Raw genomic sequence first — 19,526 nt, forward strand, 5'->3', positions numbered from 1 at the left:
CAGTTTGGCTAGTTTTCTTTTCAAGGTTTTTACATACTATTAACTTGCTGCATACACTTATATATACACTATACATATTTAACTTTTGGTAATTTAAGAATACAGTGGAAATAATATATAGAACTACGCTACTACTAAATTAAATATCATTGTGGTGTTCAATGCTTTAATGGTTTTATCGCGCCTTAAAGTCAGGGTGGGATGTTAATCAGTATTCTCTTTGGAGGGGCGTCATCACGCAGCCAATGAGAGCATTGGGGGGCGGGCTTTAGCGTGCTGCAGCGCTCTGATGAACCTAAACAGAAAACTGGCACAGACATGGAGAGGGGTAGCGATCTCTTTTATTTAAAATATTTTCCAGACGGTGCAGTTGATAGAAAAAAAGTTATTAATAAATACCACTGTCGTCTTTTTATTAGATACAAGACGTGAGAACAAGCTGCTCTTCATTGTAACTCGTTATTCGGGCCACCCAGCCATGACGTTCTCCCCCAGGTTGTTCCATCACCTGAATCCCCCTGGGCCCTATGTTCCTCCATGTACTGCTTCTTCTAAACATCAGCGTCATAAACAGCAATGTATCAACCATTGGCGGTTGGTAGAAGATGTTCTAGGTAGGGCTATCCAATCCGTTTCAGCGAACATCCCAGAATGAAATACCAGAAAACCATTAAAGTATCAAAAATGCAACAAGAATTCATAGTTCAATATTTAACATTTACTGCAAAACAAAAAGTAGTGCCACCCTCACCGGCCATTCCGTATTATATATGTATATGTATAAATATATCGGGGTTTTTTTTTATGTATAATGACTTTTTTAGATTTAGGAATTGCTCACATAAAAGATTACATTTATTTTCGATTACCATTTGTGAAAATATCTATGCTTGATCATTGCTCTGCCCGTGAAGGTTGGCCATTGTCATATTTTACTGATACAACTGGGTTATAATTGTTTGAAGATGGGACGCTTTTATTTTGGAATTGTTGACCCGGAAGTAGCTAGCCAGTTGTGGAAAAGAGGTGCCAGCCGCTGTCCTCGCCCTGCCTCCTCTTGCCTCCTCCTGCCTCCTCATCTGCCACCGGAGAGAGTCCTCTCATCCAGAGTCTCGTTCAGGCTTCAGCCGACAGCTGTCCGGTCCACGCGGCGAGGTCCCGGTCCCAGGGGGACATGTCAAGAGAGGCGCGTTTCACCCACGGAGCTCGTCGTGGCTTTCGCACAGATTTGTGAGGCGCGTCCCTGTGGAAACGTCCGCCTGCTCGTCCCCGCTAGCCGGCTGGCGAGGTAAGGAGGGACGTAGAATGGCACACGCGGAGGTAACGGTGCTCCATGCCGCTACGTACGTGCAGTGTATGAGCTGCTTCCAGTTACTGTGTTATCCACAAAGGAGCGTGCTTCATTAAGGCGCTAAGGCACCATTCAGCCTTCTGCAGGCTGAATGGAGAACGGCCCGATGTGTGATGAGTAGCTAACGGTGAATGATCGGCTCGATCAGACCCATGTTGCCCAGCTGCATCACTGTCTACTCTAGTTTACATTGCAGTACCCATTCTATCTATTGTTTCACAATACTATTGTGAAACCACCAGCGGATTTTCTCCTAAATTTGTCCCCATGATTGTTAAACCCTAATGTATTCATTTAACCTTCCCCTCATCGGGTGATGGTCACGCTACACAGACCTTTATCTAAAGCTCAATGAGAGCTGCTGCATGTAAAAGATCCTGCACGGAACATTTCAGGACCATTGGTCTGTTATGAACCAAAGAACTGAAAACACATGGAGGTACCTGCAGGATTCACTCTGCACTCTGTCTCTGACTACTCTTATTGTCATTTATTTCTATGGCACAATAAATTAATTGTTTCTGATGATACTCTGCAATAGCGTAATATTGTGACCTAACTGAGATGCTGTGACCTGATTGCACTTCCATCTTAGCTAATTGGAGGTTGCAGCCACTGTGAGTGAAATCTGGGACATCCCAAGTCAACCTAAAAAGGTGACCATGTGACACATTTCCTCTATACTATCTTATTTCTATTACTATTTATGTAGGGCGCCAGTTAGACACTCAGATATCTGCTTCCAGCAGCGTCTGTCTGGGAGGTAGTAGTTTAAACATGTATTTCCTCTGAGTCGACACATTAATATATACAAGTGGACTATGCTGGTTAGTCTAGTGTAACCCTGGTTCCAATATTTCTAACCATTTATAACAAAGCAGTATTTTTTTAATGTGGGATCACTGCTTAGTCAATACAGTATTTATTTGTTTCTACTTGTAATCAGGTGTGAAAAGTCGGTGTCATGACTGGAGCTGAGACTGAGGATGATATTCCATTAGGCGAGAGGAAGACTGTCACAGATTTCTGCTATCTGCTGGACAAGTCCAAACAACTCTTCAATGGACTCCGGTAGGTTTGAACTTCTTGTGTTGTCCCGTCTGCTGCATGTTTGTAATCAAGCATTGACACACAGTGTCTAGTTGCAGGAAACGGAGGCAATGCACAGGTTTGATATGTATTCAATACAGGAAGTATTGGCTCAAGCATCTGGCCAAATGTTTATATATATATATATATATATTGATCTACATTATTTATTACATTATCACAATATGTATAGTAATTTTCAATTTACATTTGGAAAACTGTATTTAATGTCTTATACTTATAGTGTACATTACATAAGCACCCCTTTTTTGCACAGACAAAGTACAACAGTGAAAACCCAATGAAATTATTAGTATTAGTATTATTTTTACATTTCTGTGTATATATAGCCTATACTTCAAACCAAAATGCCACGACCCAAACTGGTTTCACCCTCCAGTTAATAAAAGCGTTGGTATTCTTCTACTATGTGTAAAAGCATGAGGTTTTGTTTAGTCTGACCTACAGAACAATGATATAATAATAATAATTAGGGCCGGGACTCGATTAGAAATATTTATCTAATTAATTAGAGGCTCTGTAATTAATTAATCGAAATTAATTGCATTTTAATTGCATAAATATTTGACCTGAGAACAGTGAGAAGTAATTTTTTTCACATTTTTATGGATTTTTATTTTTTTTCAACCAATTCCAGCAGACAAGTGTAGCAATAGCATATTTAGAAATATAGTACTTTTAGAAATTCAGGTAGCCTATAGGTAAGTAGACTTTCTGTAAACTATGTTTTTTTTAAGTAGACCAATACTTTCAAGTACATTCAGAACATTGGTTATTTTTTCAGACGTGGACTTAGTTACCCTGGTCCTTAAACCAGTCATCTGGTGCAGTGTGGGTTGGGTGTGGGTCCTTGTACTCGGAGTCAGGCTAACGTCCACGCTAGCTGCTAATTGTTTTGCGTTGAGGTGATGCTTGAGGCTCGATGCAAATTCCTTGTTGCACAGCTTGCACACAAACATGCTCTTATCGACGCTTCCATCCGTTTGTTTTTTATAATAAAATTTCCCATTCACGAGGCCAACCGACACGGTCTTGTCAGCTTCTTCGTTCATGTTCACTGTGGTTTGTTGTTGTCTGAAGTCATGAACGCTAGTTGGTGCTCCAGTATAATCGGTCCGCCGAAACTCATCCAGTGAGAAACGTTCCGCGGTGCAAAAAATAAGTGTAAAAATGCGTAAAAAATGTTTAATGTGTTATTTTTTGTGTAATTAATTAATCTTAATTCACATTGTAATTAATTAATCTTAATTAACACGCTAAAGTCCCGGCCCTAATAATAATCAAATGATTTCCCATGTTCATCAGTTGGGGATTGAGTCTGGAGGAGGTCTCTTCTACTTCTGAGTTCTAGTGAAACATCTTCAGGGATGTTGCCTTTCCCTGAATACTGAAAGCCAGAAGGACAGATGTTTTTCTAGCTAGCTAACGTTAGCTAGCTCTGATTAGCTATTTAACTAACGTTAGCTACGAAGGCTCGCTAGCTAGCTAACGGTAGTTAACTGTTAAGTTAGAATGAGTGCAGTCGGTGAGAGATGTTTCTCCTCTCCCCATAAGTTACTGCCATATTTTGGTTAACAGCCAATCCTCTATTTGGGTAAAATACAAATAGTTTAGACTGTAGTTGAAGGTTCTATGTTTAAATGTGTTCTTTGCTTTTACAAAGCATGACGTAATGAGCTCATTAACAGAGAGACAACTGAAAGCTGTGACTCGGATGCAAAGACAGCGCTCTGCACAATGCTCAAGCTGTTTGACATTGCTTCACATACTGCTAAACACGACAAACTACAAAGAAATACAAATACTATTGAATGAGTCTGATTTATGTTTTCTGTTCATTTTGGTTTTAAAAAAAGCAAGAAACACTCTAGACTACAGCCTGTCTTGCATATATAGGAATCCCAAATAAGTATATTTATTATTTTTAACAGAGGTTAAATGTTATTTTGTTTAAAAAAAACATTTAACGTTGTCGTTGGGGGGAAAAATTGACACAGAATGTAACACATAGGTGTAGCGAGCCAACCAGCAGGTTGGCCATCTGGAGTCAGTGAACCGGTCCTTTGGTAATGAGCCAAGCAGGACCGGTCTGATGGAGAGAGAAAAGGGCTCGGTTCTTCAACTGGACTGATGGACCAAATGGATTAAATAGAGCTTCCTTTTGGCACGCAGTTTTATTGCCTTAAATAGGGTTCACATTTGCCAATAAAGATCTTCCCCTTAGGGGTCTGTTTGGAATATGTTCAGATCTTTAATTCAGGTCAATAATAATAGCACAGACCCATAATCAGTATAACATAAAGTTACCATTTAGGAACAATTTAGTTTAATATTCTAAACATTTACACGTCCCAGCTTTTTAATGTAAGGATCTACTGCTCTTTGATGAAACTGTCAACTGTTTGGTGAGACAAAAGAAACTATTTGAGACCCATCTTACGCTCTGCCAACCTGCCAACAAAAATCTATTTATCATAAAAAGGTCTACGGATAAGTGTAAAATAAAATGTTGACACAAAGATGATAGAATTTTGATGTCTGCATAACTTTTGACTTAGACCTTAAAGTGTGTATCCTGGGTGCGCTACAATGTATGAAAGGTTGTGTGTGTGTGTTCTTTGCTGCAGAGACCTGCCTCAGTATGGACACAAGCAGTGGCAGTCCTACTTTGGACGCACTTTTGACGTCTACACCAAGCTTTGGAAATTCCAGCAGCAGCACAGGTTACTTCCATCTCTTGTTTTCCCGGTTCGATTTGGTGGGAGGAGGGTGCCGTGTTTCATGTATGTTATGTTATGATTCATCACAATGGCTTCAAACATCACACGCAGGTTTCCAAACAACAGCAGACTGGTTACACTTGTTAGGAGTAGTGTTTGCTGTATTCACATTGTGACATAGTATAAGTCTCTTATTTGATTAACATGCACATGACGGTCACAATGCCTTTGCCAGATGTTCCGTGTGAGTGATTTCAGTATCGTATGTTTGGTTTACTGACAGGCAGGTCCTGGACAGTCGCTATGGCTTGAGGAGATGGCAGATTGGGGAAGTTGCATCCAAAATTGGACAGCTTTACTACCACTACTAGTAAGTCAAACTGTATATCTGTAATTGATTATCCGAATACAATATTTCAATAAGGTTTCATGATTTATTCTCCAATCGTCTATCACCGTGGTTTACATATAATTAAAAAAGTTCAGTGTAGGGCAGGGGTATCCAAACTTTTTTTCCCCTGAGGGCCACATTGTGAAAAATCTACAAAGGACTGGGCCACTCATAAGATGTGTAGTATACTGCCTTACATCTAATGCACAATATTGGAAAAATGCAGGTAAATTTTGTTTGATATATGAACATGTTTGAAGAAAAAAAGACTACATCACAGCTCTCCAACAGTAGATTTTCATTTATTTATTTTTTTGTAAAAGGTTGGCAGGTCATTCTCTCAGTGAGCCTCAGATTAGTTCTAAGGGTGCTGATCCCCCTTCATTGTCCTGTATGAAGGGAGACACAGGAAGGGAAATAGGGGATGTGGATATTTCAAGCTCATTACTCAACTAAATTGTTGGGATTGTTAACACATTAACTTAACATTAACATTTCTACAGAACTTGACATCAACTTTGATTGAGTGAATTTATTAAGTAATTGATCTTATTGATAAATGCAAACTGTACATTTTGAACTCCCCTGTAACAGGAGAATGTTGTGCTCAGTGGGAGCAGTGATGCTGGTCGGAAGGACAGCGGGCAGGTCAGCAGTATGTTTAAGATGCGAAGGACGTCACAGAGATGCTGTCGGCCAGCTGTTGTTCAGCATTAACACAGAAAACGTCTGCTCACAGATGTTGAGCCCAACAGAATCATCAATCGTTTTGTGTAGCGTCTCATCAGAGGAAACCTTTTCCAAACTTCAGTAGAAGTCAGGAAGGAAGAGAAGCTAATGCTAATTCTTAAGAGAATCATCACACTTAGTTTCAATCAGTTCTTATTGCAGACTCTCCTTCACTTCTTCTGCATCCAATGAAAACAGTGTGATTTCCTCTCATTGTGAAGGAAATCCCACTGTTTTCTTGGACGCGCTGACTGAATTCTTTCATGAGAGATGTGATCAACTAAAAACGGCAGGCCTGCCAACCATGAAGGGTCAGTGATCTCATGGAGAGGTCTATCCTTTTCTTTCAAAAACGTGTCAATATTTGATCTCAGGGAATAAACCCGCTGCAGCAGTGCTGCATTTGAGCCAGCGCACCTCAGAATGTAGAGTAGGTCCCGTATGCAGCATCGACATTAGAGAGGAACGCTTTATATTCTCTGTGGTAAAGCCCTTTTGCCCGAATTATGCTGACAGTTTTCACAACTGTGTTCAACTAAGAAGTGCAATACAGTGGAAATAGTCCATTGTAATTTGAGACTTTGATGCAGGCCAATTAAAAATGTGCAATGTGGCGTTACATCGGATTCATTGATATTCATTGAAACAGTTGGAAATAAATGTATGAAGTGTTGAAATCGTAGTTCTGTGAGCTTTAGCACAAGCAGCCTTTGTGGGCCAGCAGAGTGCGTAGAGCAGCAGGCCAGGCCATTCACACCTACTGCTTCTGCTCATGGATGTGCAGCTGAAGGCTTCATGAATAGTGTAATAGTGAAATGGCTCCACTTTGGAGAACAACCCTCTGCTTTCTCGCCCCGACTCACAGCCTTCGGACCTCAGAAACAAGTTACCTGAATGAGGCCTTTTCCTTCTACTCAGCCATCCGTCAGCGCTCCTACTACTTTCAGGTCAACAAAGAGGACAGGTAACTTCCATAAATGATTTTGACTTGCAATTTCATGAAATGGATGTCTTTGCTTGGTATATAATGCATTCCGATGACATCCACTCTCTTAGGATTTTCTTTCTGCTTTTTATATATAATATCTCTTTTCTTAATCCAAATCTCTCCATTTAACAGCAGGTTCTTGTGCCGGTCTTCAGTGTGTAACAGTAGGACATATTGCATTAGTTGGGGCTATTTTCGGCAGTGGATTAATCCAGATTTGACAAGTATCTGACACCAAAGCTCAGCTCTGGCTTGGATGTATTGTAGTGGATAAAAGTGGAGCTGTATGGCACAGAGAGACGTTCTATGAAGCTTTGATACAAACACTTATTGCACTTTTTGTAAGTTGCTTTGATTAAAGCATCAACTAAATGACGTAATGTAAAAACACAATACGTTGTAGTTAGTAGATACATTTGTTGTTGGTTTGGGATTTGTTGATTATATAATGTAAGATGTAATATAAAAAACTTGAACATCATTCTTATTCTTTACATTTGTCAACCACAGACCGAAGCAAGCAAACTAAGTTGAGTTGATTTGCTGGGCAGTGATCCTGACATCTAAACCATAATCAACAAGGCTTTCCATGTACTTTTCCTATTGTTCCTATACGTTCTTATTGTTTTCTCTCATCTCTTACCAGGCCAGAATTAGTGGTGAAGAAGCTTCGTTATTACGCTCGCTACATAGTCGTCTGTTTACTGCTGAACAAGATGGACCTAGTGAAAGTTTTGGTGAAGGTATGGTATTTTGTATTTGTATGTATGCAGTGATCTCTTGGTTTTCTGAGGAGCATGACACTGTGCACATCATTTAGCAATATAGCCTCCTTTCAGGGTGGATTTTGGGAAGTGAGATTGGGATTGACATGCACCAATGTGACAGTGATCCTTTTGCCACCTATGCCTCATTTGTTAAATTCATTTAAATTGACCATAAAAGTTATTTGTGAAGTTTTAGCTGTTTCAGGGTCCATTGACCGTTACCAAGAGCACAGTTCTGGCTCTTTATTGAGTATGCTGGGATTTTCATATCCCACCATACTCGAATTGGAGGTGCACGCTGACTGCCGTGGTCGGTACCATTACAGCTGCTAGCACAACAGGCTGTTGAGGAACAGAGAAGAGATGCACTGTGTCCCATTGCCCATTGCCTCCAATGCCTAATTATGATCCAGCATGTCAGCTCTCTGATAAGTGGATGGAAGACAATTGAAAAGAGTGTATTTTGAAATGTGCATGGATCTATATGGAACATCGTGTCTGTTTGCTACATGTAGGAGTTATCTGAGGAAATCGAAGATTACACACAGCGATTCAACACAGAGGACCAACTGGAATGGAACCTGGTTCTCCAGGAAGTGGCAGCTTTTGTAGAGGTAACTAAGCCTTAATATGTAGCACACTTCCAATGTCCTCTATATCATTGTCTGTAATGGTAGTTGCAAATGTGTGTGATTGGATCGTTCACTGAGTCCTTGATGTATGATACACTTGGCAGGTGTGTCATTGCATCACCTGTGGCTCACTGTGGTTTGTCTCTCTCTGTGAAACAGGCAGATCCCGTGGTGGTTCTGAATGACAACAATTCTGTTGTTGTCACCAGCAATCGTCTGCAGGAGGGAAGCGTGCCTCCACTAGAACAAGGCATGGTGGTTGGGCAGCTCGTCCTTGCAGATGCACTAATCATCGGCAACTGTAACAACCAGGTTTTAACCCACTAATTCTATTCACACTTCGACAATGCAGAGACCCCCTCCCCAAGGCTGTAGGCCTATGTGGAACACTGCTCCATGTCACACCACTTCCTCCTATTTCATTTTGCCCCAGTAAGTGTCTGCCTAACAACACTTGACTTCACACACACACCGTACATTTAGTTTGCGTCACAATTTACTTTTTTGTATTCTTCCATTGATGAAGTTTCTATTTCCACATGGATCTTGTTTGATTGCCTCCTGAAGTGATTGAGGAGGCTGTGGAAGTAAAGGATATGGACAGTGAGCCGGTATTCAGGGCATTAGGCGATACAAACCTGACAGTTTAACTTGACTAATAAATGTAGCACCTTGCTAGCTTTAAAGGTTTATTCCTTGTTTCCCTAGAACACAGTCAGCTGTTATTTTGCTGCTCCTGTATGTCTCTTATTTATTTACTCTCTCAGAATGCTGCAGTGGAACACAAGCTCTGGGAGGTGCTACTAGTAGTTTAAGTGCCCTTTTGTGCTGACCAAAAACCTAAAATCTCTGAAACAGATATACAGATGATTTTTCTTCATAATCTTTGCACGGTTCTTATTATGGCAGCTCAGATTTGCCTTTGTGCCATGTTGTCCACCTGCGAGAAATCTTCTGTGCTCTTCAAAAACTGAGCTCTGGGGCAACTGTAAAAACATCATGCCTAAATGACAAGTTCTGCACAAGTCTCTGGATGCTAAGGTCAGGTCTGTTCCTTTTTCAGGTGAAGTTCAGTGAGTTAACCATCGATATGTTCCGCATGCTTCAAGCTTTGGAGAGGGAACCAGTAAACCTGGCAATGCAGCCGTCCAAGCAGGGAACGCTGGTGAGTCATGTTTGAAGATGCCGTACTTGTGATTCAACTTTTAATCGAGCGAGAATATATGAGATTAATCGCAGAAACGCAAAATTCAATGGTGAATTGAAATGTAGTGTATTGTGTTGTGTATTGTGTATTTGATAATCGCTAAATAGGTCTAATAATTATTTTTTATGATTAATCAATGAATCGAATAAAAAAATCTTTAATTTCCAATCCTTTATTCTAAAACCGAACTCCAAATTCAAAAATAGTACAGGTTACTCTTTGAACATAATAATAATTTATAAAAAATGAAGAAAAATACAAATCAGAAAATTAATTTGTTTTAATGTCAGAACTTGTTCTCTAGACACACACACTCACAAACTCACCCCCATGTTCACTTGAAGCTTGTTCTTTAAATTATTACCATCATTGTGGTGCAAGTTAAGTAAATTTATAGACCACATCTATGCTTCTTAGTTAGCAGCGTGAGTAAATAAAAACGTGCCTTTAGCCTTGCTAACTGCTTTACTGATGTTATTGAGCTAACGCTGGCTTGATCAGTTGGATAACGAGTAAACAGCAGCAGCAGATCAGCTGCTGGAGGTTCCTTACATCCCTCACATAAAAAAGGGACAACATGGTGCTCCCGTGCCATGTTACGTTACCTTGCAAATTTTGCCAACACATACCTTTTTAGTTTATTCAATGTGAAATGCTCGCACACCTTGGACGACTTATCTCGAACAGACGCGCTGCTGTCTGCACTTTCCTCTACGTCGCCTCAACTCTTTTTATTTTTGCTCCACATGCATCTCTGCAACTCAGTGAGCGACGTAATAATCACGCAACATAACAAATTGATAATGAAATTTGTTGCCAACACTTTTAATAATTGATTTTTTATCAATTTCATCGATTTGCAGCGTTATTTGTAGGGATGGGTATCATTTTTTTCCCCCCAATAATTTTTTTTTTTTTACATAAGGCCAGGTAGGTTTGAATAATAAATAAAATTATTTTAAAACTGCAGTTTTTTTTTACTCAGGTTATCTTTGTCTAATGTTAGATTTGCATTTAAGTGTGACAAATAGGAAACCAGGAAGGGGGCAAATACTTTTCACGGCACTGTTTATATGTGTGTGTTTGTATTTATGAAATACAAACAGTAATGCTTTCATTTCCCACAGGAACCCAATGAGAAGCCGGCTAAAAGAGAGAACCCCCACAAGTATTTGCTGTACAAACCCACATTCAGCCAGCTTTTTACCTTCTTGTCTGCCTCTTTTAAGGTCAGTTTTAAACTTGGTTTTCAAGTAAGATATTCTTATTACACACAATCCAAATTACTGGCATATTTTGTTAGAGCTTCTCCGCACCCCTTACCCATGATTCCCACTTCTCCCTTGAACTTAAAGTAAGCATCTTTTTTTTCTTCTTAGGAGTTGCCTGCCAACAGCGTTCTGCTTGTTTACCTGTCAGCGACGGGAGTCTTCCCTTCTGGCAATTCAGATTATGAAGGTAAAATCTTAATGTCAGACCCCACATTTTCTTCTTGATATCATATAGACTTTTTATGTGAAAGTATTGATTGTCTTCAGCCCCTGAGCCTACCAGTTGAATCAAGTAAAAAAAGTAGTGCTGTCAAATGATTAAAGTAGCCAGGAAATAACCCGAAAACAGTAGTAGAAGTATGATCTATATGTCACAATAAATCACCTCTGTCTAAGTTGAACCAATTGAGCTTAATCTTTGACTATTTCCTGCAGGACCATACGATTTTGGAGGAGTTCTCACGAATACAAATCGAGACGTGGTGAACGGAGAGACTGTACAGAAGAGGAATCAGGCCCAGAAAGAAATGCACTGGTGATTATTCATTCGACTAACGTGTGTGTGTGTGTGTGTGTGTGTGTGTGTGTGTGTGTGTGTGACAAGCTTAGAATCTCTAACCATGTGTTCAGCTCACTGGAGGCTTGTTGGACATAAACCTCCTGACGTACTTGTCCTTCATCTTGCAGCCTTCACCCAGGGGATTTATTCCCTTTCACCCGGAAGCCACTCTTTGTCATTGTAGATTCTTCAAACAGCGCAGCCTACAAGGTATGTCAATATTTCAGTTACCTGAAAATCCCATCTTTAGAGAAGTTGTCCCCCTGTGAGGGGCAGAGAGCCTGTGGGCAGCGACTACGGCCACCCTACTCCCTGTGTACATCCGCCAAAGCATCAAAATGCCCTTTTGATGTTTTCTGACATGTGACACTTGATGTGTTTATGATATGATCACTCTGTGAATGTACTGTATATTCTTCTCACTAATATGACTTTTTCTGTCCTTAGCATTTCACAAATCTGTTTGGGCAGCCTCTGGTGTGCCTCCTATCCCCTGCAGTATATCCCAAGAGTGTTCAAGGTGTGTGTGTGTGCGTGTTTGTGTTAGTCTAGAGCAACACTGCATTGGTTGGTTCAGGTCAGCTTACAGGATTCATTGACAATAACTTTATGAAATATCAACACGCCTATGCTTTAACTAAAGGCTCCACTTATCTATTAGCTGGAAGTTTTACATCAATTTGAATATATACTGATTTTTAAATCAGTTTTTATCAGTGACACTAAAAACATTTTTTATTTAGGTTTTAAAATGTCTAATTTGTATGAATTTTATGATGTTCTCCTGCTGCCTATTGTTGTTGTTCTCAGCTGTTATCTCTTCTAACCTTCTAACATCAGATCAGTCCCAGCGAGGGAGTCTCTTCACTCTGTTCCTCTACAGTCCCCTCTTGGCTTTCTCCTCTGTGTGCGGATTAAACAGCGTGCAGCGAGGCCTGTGGGAAAGGGCTCAAGAGTTTCTCATTAAAGTCTACCGGGACATTGGGCAGATGATTACTCAGTCACGGACTATAGGTAACACATCTATTACATTACATTACATGTCATTTAGCTGACGCTTTTATCCAAAGCGACTTACAATAAGTGCATTTCCACATAGAGATACAAACTCAGAAGAACAGGTAACAAGAAAGTACAATTTTCATCAAATAAGCAGTTTCAAAACATGTTATAGATAAGTGCCATTATAAGTACAATTTAAGTGCTACAGTTTGTTAGTGTTTTAGTAAAGGTAGAGTCTAAAGAGGTGTGTCTTTGAGTTTTGGACGGAAGATGTAGAGGCTCTCTGCGGTCCTGATGTCATCAGAGAGCTCGTTCCACCATCTGGGAGCCAGGACAGCAAAGAGTCGCGATCTCGCCGAGTGCTTTTCTCTCAGTGAGGGAGGAACAAGCAGCTTGATGCAGAGCAGAGTGTGTGGGTTGGGATGTAGGGTTTCACCATGTCCTGGATGTAGACTGGACCCGATCCATTCACAGCATGGTACGTGACTACCAATGTTTTGAAGTGGATGCGGGCAGCCACTGGTAACCAGTGAAGAGAGCGGAGAAGTGGTGTGGGAGTATTTCGGAAGGTTGAAGACCAGTCGAGCTGCTGCGTTCTGGATGAGCTGCAGTGGTCGTATGGCGGTAGCAGGGAGACCTGCCAGGAGAGAGTTACAGTAGTCAAGGCGGGAGATGACAAGAGCCTGAATCAGTACCTGCGCTGCCTTCTGAGTGAGAAGGGGTCGTATTCTCCTGATGTTGTAGAGCGTGTATCTACAGGATCGTGTTGTCGCTGTGATGTTGGCAGTCAGGGAGAGTTGGGAGTCGAGTGTCACACTGAGGTTCCTAGCAGTCAGAGTGGGCATTAACACGGAGTCGCCGAAGTTAACAGTCAGGTCCTGAGTGGGAGAGTTTTTTCCAGGGAAGAAAAGTAGTTTGGTCTTATCGGGGTTGATCTTCAGGTGATGAGCCGACATCCACAGTCAGACATGTAGAGATCCGTGCCGCCACCTGAGTGTCCGAGTCAGGCAAGGAGAGAATTAGTTGAGTGTCGTCGGTATAGCTGTGGGTGGAGAAACCATGCGATCGAATGACGGAGCCAAGGGAGTTGGTGTAGATTGAGAAGAGGAGGGGACCCAGGGCGGAGCCCTGAGGACTCCGACCTTGATCCTCTCCAAGTTACCCGATAGATGCGGCCATCAAGGTAGCATGAGAGAAGAGAGAGCAGAGCCTGACACACCAAGGTCCTGATGTTTTCTTCAGAAGGGTTGAGAGTGGGTTTCTTCTATAAAAGTATACTAAAATATATGCTATAGGTTGGTAGCTAAAGCTATGGGTTATTAAGTAAGAAGAGATAAGATAAAAAATTAGAAATAAAAATAAAGATAAAGTGCACCAGCTAAACAAAGTGACAAAGTGAATGTACATGTAGAGAGTGAGAGTCACTCTGGGGGACCAGGGCTCTGTTGATGGGTAGAAGGGTAGAAACTGTTAGTGTGGCGGGAGGTCTTAGTCCTGATGGACCTCAGCCTCCTGCCGGATGGAAGGGGCACAAACAGTTCATGTCCAGGGTGGGAGGGGTCGGCTGATATTTAGCTCCCACTTGAGGTCCTGGGTGATGATGGATCTCAGGAAACGGAAGGAGTCCACAGTAGTGACGGGGGAGTCAAATATAGTTACACTCTGTACAAGTGCAACATCCTCTGTCCTGAAACCCTCCCATGGGCACAGGAAAAGCTACCCCAGAAATGGAAAGAAAACCTTCAAAGGGGAAGAAACTTAGCTGGCTGGTATTGTCTGATCAACAGATACAATTGAGTAGCATCTAATAACACTAAAAGTTAATGTAGTTTTCATGATTGTATTGTCAGCTTTCATAATGTGGGAACCAATATCTCTCGGGTCTCTAGAGCTGTTGCAATTTAAAAATGCTTCGGTGGCAAATCTGAGATTGTGACAGCTTAGGAGAGTGTAATGTATGTGACAGCGAGAGCTTTTTTCGGGTTAGTATCTTGTTGTGTTCCATTGGAAAGTCCTTGGATGGAAGATGCAGGCGATGGAGAAAAAGAAAAAACCCACTAAAATGTTGTGCTTTTTCAGATCAAGCCTTTTTGCAATTCTTTGGGGACGAGTTCCTCCGGCAGCTGCTGATCCGCTTTGTGTTCTGCTCAGCTGCACTGAGACTGCATAAAGTCTTCCGGGTAAGTCCCTGCTGCTACAGTTTCCTGAAAAGTTGCTTTGTTCATTTCAATGACAGAAATATACCATCTGAGCCAAGTACACAGGCTTGTTCTCTTGAATGTGCATTCACGCCTCATCGGGCACATTACACACAAAGCGTGTCCCACTTGTAAAGATGCCAACACACAATATACTTGATGCACCCTTCAGAGCATCTATTGAGGGAGATTACAGTCCACTGCACCACATCAATGGAGCTGCTACTGGTAACACACCTGCAAGCTGGTCGGCTGACCACCATCCCACTGGGACGATAGGACAAACACTGAAGTGGATATGTGCTCTAATTTTTTGCCTAGCGGACCCCAGGCCGCATAATTAAGCACTGGCCTCCGTCCACAGTGAAACCCTGAACAGTTTGGCAGCGTGTGATGACAGAGAACACTTGCTTTGTGTCTGCAGGAGTCCCAGAGCTTCCCAGAGTCGTACCCTGAGCTCCCAAAGCAGGACACCGTGGAGAACAGCCTTCTACAGAAGCAAATTTTGGAGCTGGCAACGATGCTGGATGTGCAGAGTCTATTCTGGGATGATTTACTGGACGCATACTAGCATTGCTGCTCAGGGCTAAATGGCATGTGTACATACAGACTCAGCTGCCTGGGCCCTCATCCTTTTCCTTTCCCTTCTTTTTTTTCAGGTAATGAAATAACTTATTCAGAACATAAAGGCTCATGTCACACATTTTACTGAACATGTGGAAGCAAATGTTGGGCAACATTAAAATATAATCTGCATCATGTCTGACCTAAGAGTAAAGCGAGTCCTCCAGTCCACATCCTGGTGTGAGGTCAGAAACTGCAGCCTCTAGCTATAGTCCTCCTCACAGAATTATTGCTTTTGTGTGGCAAAAAAATATGATTTATTTTTGTTAATTAGAGGAAAGGTTGTTATAGCCTAAAATCTAGAGAATTGATGAAGTATCTTCCAGTCGTGACTGTATCTCTGTGTATGAAGGCAAAGCAGGATGCTAAACAAAAGCCTTTGCTGCATCACTACATGGGAACAATATGTATCTGCTGGCTTAGAAGCTGATACTACTGGGGTTTGCCAGTAACGTTGTACAGTTACTGGCTGTATAAAAAAAAGCTGTATAAAAGCTTGACTCGTAGCAGGTTCAGGTGCATGAGGTCATGTTCTGTTGATTGTTCCAAGTCCTCATCACAAACCAGCAATCCATCTAATAGCTTCTACCGTCCGTTATTCAGCCCTGAGCGTTTTTAAAGTGATCCTTCTTGCTTTGCCATATCACTGTGCTGTATTTGCATGCAAAAGGGCAAGAAATGTATCCATGTAGTTTTTTTTTATCCAGCTCTGAGTCTTTGAAAGGCTCATAGATTTCAAATGGTTGGCTAGTAAATGGAGCCAGTGCATGTGTTGCATGGGCCCTTACATGTAGATGTTTGTCAGCAAATGGACAGAGGAGATGAAGGGAGGCAGCCAGGTGTGCACACTCGCATGCATCCATCAATGCAGTGATGCTTAAAGCTGCTCTTCTGAGGCGATCAATGTTCAATGTTTGGGGTTTTATTAAAGGTTTATATTAAAGCCAGTTCATGCCGCAGAATTGGGGTATGACCTCCTCACTAATTCTATTCTATTCAAATATCCATTTCTGACCCACAAAGATGGCGTAGTAGCCCGCTAGTAGCTGAAGGATCTAAATAATCACGGAGGCCATTGAAAGGATGCAGGTACTAAAAGCAGCTGACTGTCTCTTTAATGATGTAGGAAGTAGCCAAACAGCTGGTTGGAAGATTTTTGAATTGATTTAATTCAATTTTTGAATTTTGTCTTTGTGTTGGTTGTTTTTATTGACATTGTTAGCGTTTGTGTACAGATGATGTGGAGCCATGTTTTGGCACAAATGTTTGTTGGGTATTTAGTCTATAAAATGTGTGATGAAATAAGAAGTTAAATTTAAAGGAGCAGTGTGTAGGATTTGGTGGTGAAGTCACCTTCTGGCTTGTCCTCTGTGGGCTTCTGTAGAACCTTGGTGGACTGTGAGGGGAGGACCTGCTCCCTGTGCAGATGTGAACATGAACATCATTATTCTGGTACATAGTTAGGAGGCTCACTGCCGGTACTTAATGTTACACACTGTTCCTCTGAAGAAGAGCCGTTAATGAGGCCACTTTATTCTCTGGTCATTTTTTTGAAGTGTCATTCCAACTTTCCAAGGACTTGCACAGGCCGAGTACCGCTGTTTTGTTTGGTAAAGTGAGCCATTTCTACCCTTTCTTCACCTGTCATTGTAATAGCCACCTCCACGTTCCCTTGTGTTATGATGATTAAGATATTGTAGGCTTGCATTTTCTAAAGTTTAATATTGTTCTGATCTAGTCGTCGTGCTGTGAGAATAACCCTTCCATGTGAGCGTTCCTCATGCCAGCCCTTCACACTGGTGACCTTCTTTTTTACTCGGAGGAGTTGGTGATTTCGAACATGTTCTTAAAGGAACTGGTCATCAGCTGTCACTGTTTTTAACAGCCTCAACTTGAAATGTGTCAAACATATTTGCTGATTTCCAAAAACTGTTTGATAAGCAGCAATCCCATGTTCATATCACATGTACACGTATGCCTGCTAGCCAGTGGTGCTGTAAGACGCTGCTGTCGGATTTGATTAGATTTTACTTCACACTAGCGTTTGATATGCTTGGTTAGAAGAAGGGAAGCAATGTTTCAGTGACACTGATCAAATTCAAACAAAACAAACTAAAGAACTTTTAGCTTGTTGGGTGTGTTTGCTGTAGGAATGACTTCAGCGCGTGTGTGTGTGTGTGTGTGTGTGTGTGTGTGTGTGTGTGTGTGTGTGTGTGTGTGTGTGTGTGTGTGTGTGTGTGTGTGTGTGTGTGTGTGTGTGTGTGTGTGTGTGTGTGTGTGTGTGTGTGTGTGAGAGCAGCACATGGTGCGGCGGTGTAGGTGGAGTCTGGAAGAGGAAATGGCGTTATTTGGACGGTGTATCAGCGCGGCTTGTCAGAGTCCTGGAAGCTGAGGAATCCTTTTAAAAAAAAGTTGTCTTGATTTGTAGTTCACACAAGTTGTTTAAAAGGTGTCATTTGTGTGATGAAGTTGTGCAAACGGATATTTACCGCAACAACAAATGTAAATGAGACACTAACTTTTGCTGACTAGATAACTCCGACCACTGAGAGATTAACAAGATATTGACTTGTATAAAACAGCCTCCTTTTGTAAATATACTATGAATCTGTGCAAAGGAGATTAATGACATACCTGTGTGGACCACGCGACAGATGTTCTGTGCATTGCAGGTGAAGATCTAATGTAGATCATGCAGAGTTCATACTCATGAGATTGTAAAATGCACACTAACAATCCGGTTAAAAGCCCACATGCGCTCAAAGGAGTTTACAACCTGCTGCTGGGTACTACGTCCTTGTTGTAGGGAAACTGACTCAGCCTTACTGCATACAAGTTTCTCTCTGGTTTGAAGCTCTGTTTTTGGTTTTGAGAATTGGGGTTTCAAATTATTCCTACTTCTCCTTCACTTGACCCACATTGGGGTGTTTTGCCTTTACTTATTCCCATGCTGACTAGTACAGGCTAAGATAAACATAGATAATGTCAAGTTTAATCAGTTGTTTTGACCAGCTGCAACAAAGTGTACTGTCAGAAAATCTCTGCTTCACAAAATATAATCCCTACAGAGCAGCCTTTTGTTTGATTTCTGCTACAGTGAAGAAGCAGTGAAAATTGGAGAAAATAACGGAGGATTTCAAGACCGTCTTAGGGGTGTGAGACATCATCAGTATTACATTCTACCAGCACAAGATCTAATGAATAAATGTTTTTGACATGCCACAAGCACAAAATCCACTGCTCAATATAATAGAGCCACATCCATGGAGAAGCATGTTGACACCTCTTGGGAACACGACTCAATAACTGCCGACTGATCAATCCTGTTTTCTCCCCAGATATGCAGGAGTCATTTCTACCTTTTTATACTCTAAAACATGTCCAAAAGATGGGTGAAGCCTTCCTTTATTGCAACACTTGTGACCTGCTTGTTTTGATTTTCAGTCTGTGTCAAATGTATTTTCAAAACATCAAGTTTAAAAAAAAAGAGTGCACAGATAATTTTTCATTGTGGGCAGCATGTTTGTTTAGAATAGAAAGTGCCAAAGACTGATGTGCTCTTGCTTTTCCATCTTAACAGTGATTGAGATCAATTATTGTATCAGATGGTGTTTCTTTTGTTGTTTTTTCTGTGTTGCCAGATTGAGCCAATAAAGAAAAAGACAAGTGTGGCTTCATAAAACAACGGATGGTGTCTTCATTGTGGGACTGGGAGGGACATGCATATTTTACATTGAGATTGCCATGTACCAATACAACTACATACGATGAAGAGTGCATCATTAACTTGCATTTTTAACACTAATGATGATTTCAAAACTTCAACTAACTAACAACTTAAGGTGAACTGTTTCGTTGGCCAAATACAATTCTAATTGGAAACAAATCAGTCGAAAGAACATAATTTAACGGTGGGTCTGGGGACGATTCACTGCCCTCCAGTGGCCTCGTAGAGATACTGCGCCCCTAAGCTAAAT

The 19,526-nt window shown here is 41.3% G+C and overlaps 1 protein-coding gene across 2 annotated transcripts; it reads left to right on the forward strand.

Annotated features, from left to right (window-relative positions):
* Positions 1-996: 996 nt before the first annotated feature.
* Positions 997-19,228, forward strand: scai (suppressor of cancer cell invasion). Of its 2 annotated transcripts, XM_037485141.2 has the most exons (18): positions 997-1,288; positions 1,947-2,007; positions 2,298-2,422; positions 5,089-5,184; positions 5,465-5,551; positions 7,167-7,265; positions 7,936-8,032; positions 8,572-8,670; positions 8,848-9,000; positions 9,752-9,853; positions 11,023-11,124; positions 11,275-11,353; positions 11,602-11,701; positions 11,854-11,935; positions 12,173-12,245; positions 12,566-12,739; positions 14,807-14,907; positions 15,350-19,228. In XM_037485141.2, the coding sequence occupies exons 3-18, from the start codon at positions 2,316-2,318 to the stop codon at positions 15,494-15,496; spliced, it is 1,698 nt and encodes a 565-aa protein (XP_037341038.1). In that variant the 5' UTR covers positions 997-1,288; positions 1,947-2,007; positions 2,298-2,315; the 3' UTR covers positions 15,497-19,228. The 2 variants fall into 2 exon arrangements, with proteins under 2 accessions (XP_037341038.1, XP_037341037.1); XM_037485140.2 differs by lacking the exon at positions 1,947-2,007 and having other exon boundaries at positions 998-1,288.
* The last annotated feature ends 298 nt before the right edge of the window (positions 19,229-19,526 follow it).

This window comes from Pungitius pungitius, chromosome 18, assembly GCF_949316345.1.
Source record: "Pungitius pungitius chromosome 18, fPunPun2.1, whole genome shotgun sequence".
Classification (NCBI taxonomy): Eukaryota; Metazoa; Chordata; class Actinopteri; order Perciformes; family Gasterosteidae; genus Pungitius; species Pungitius pungitius.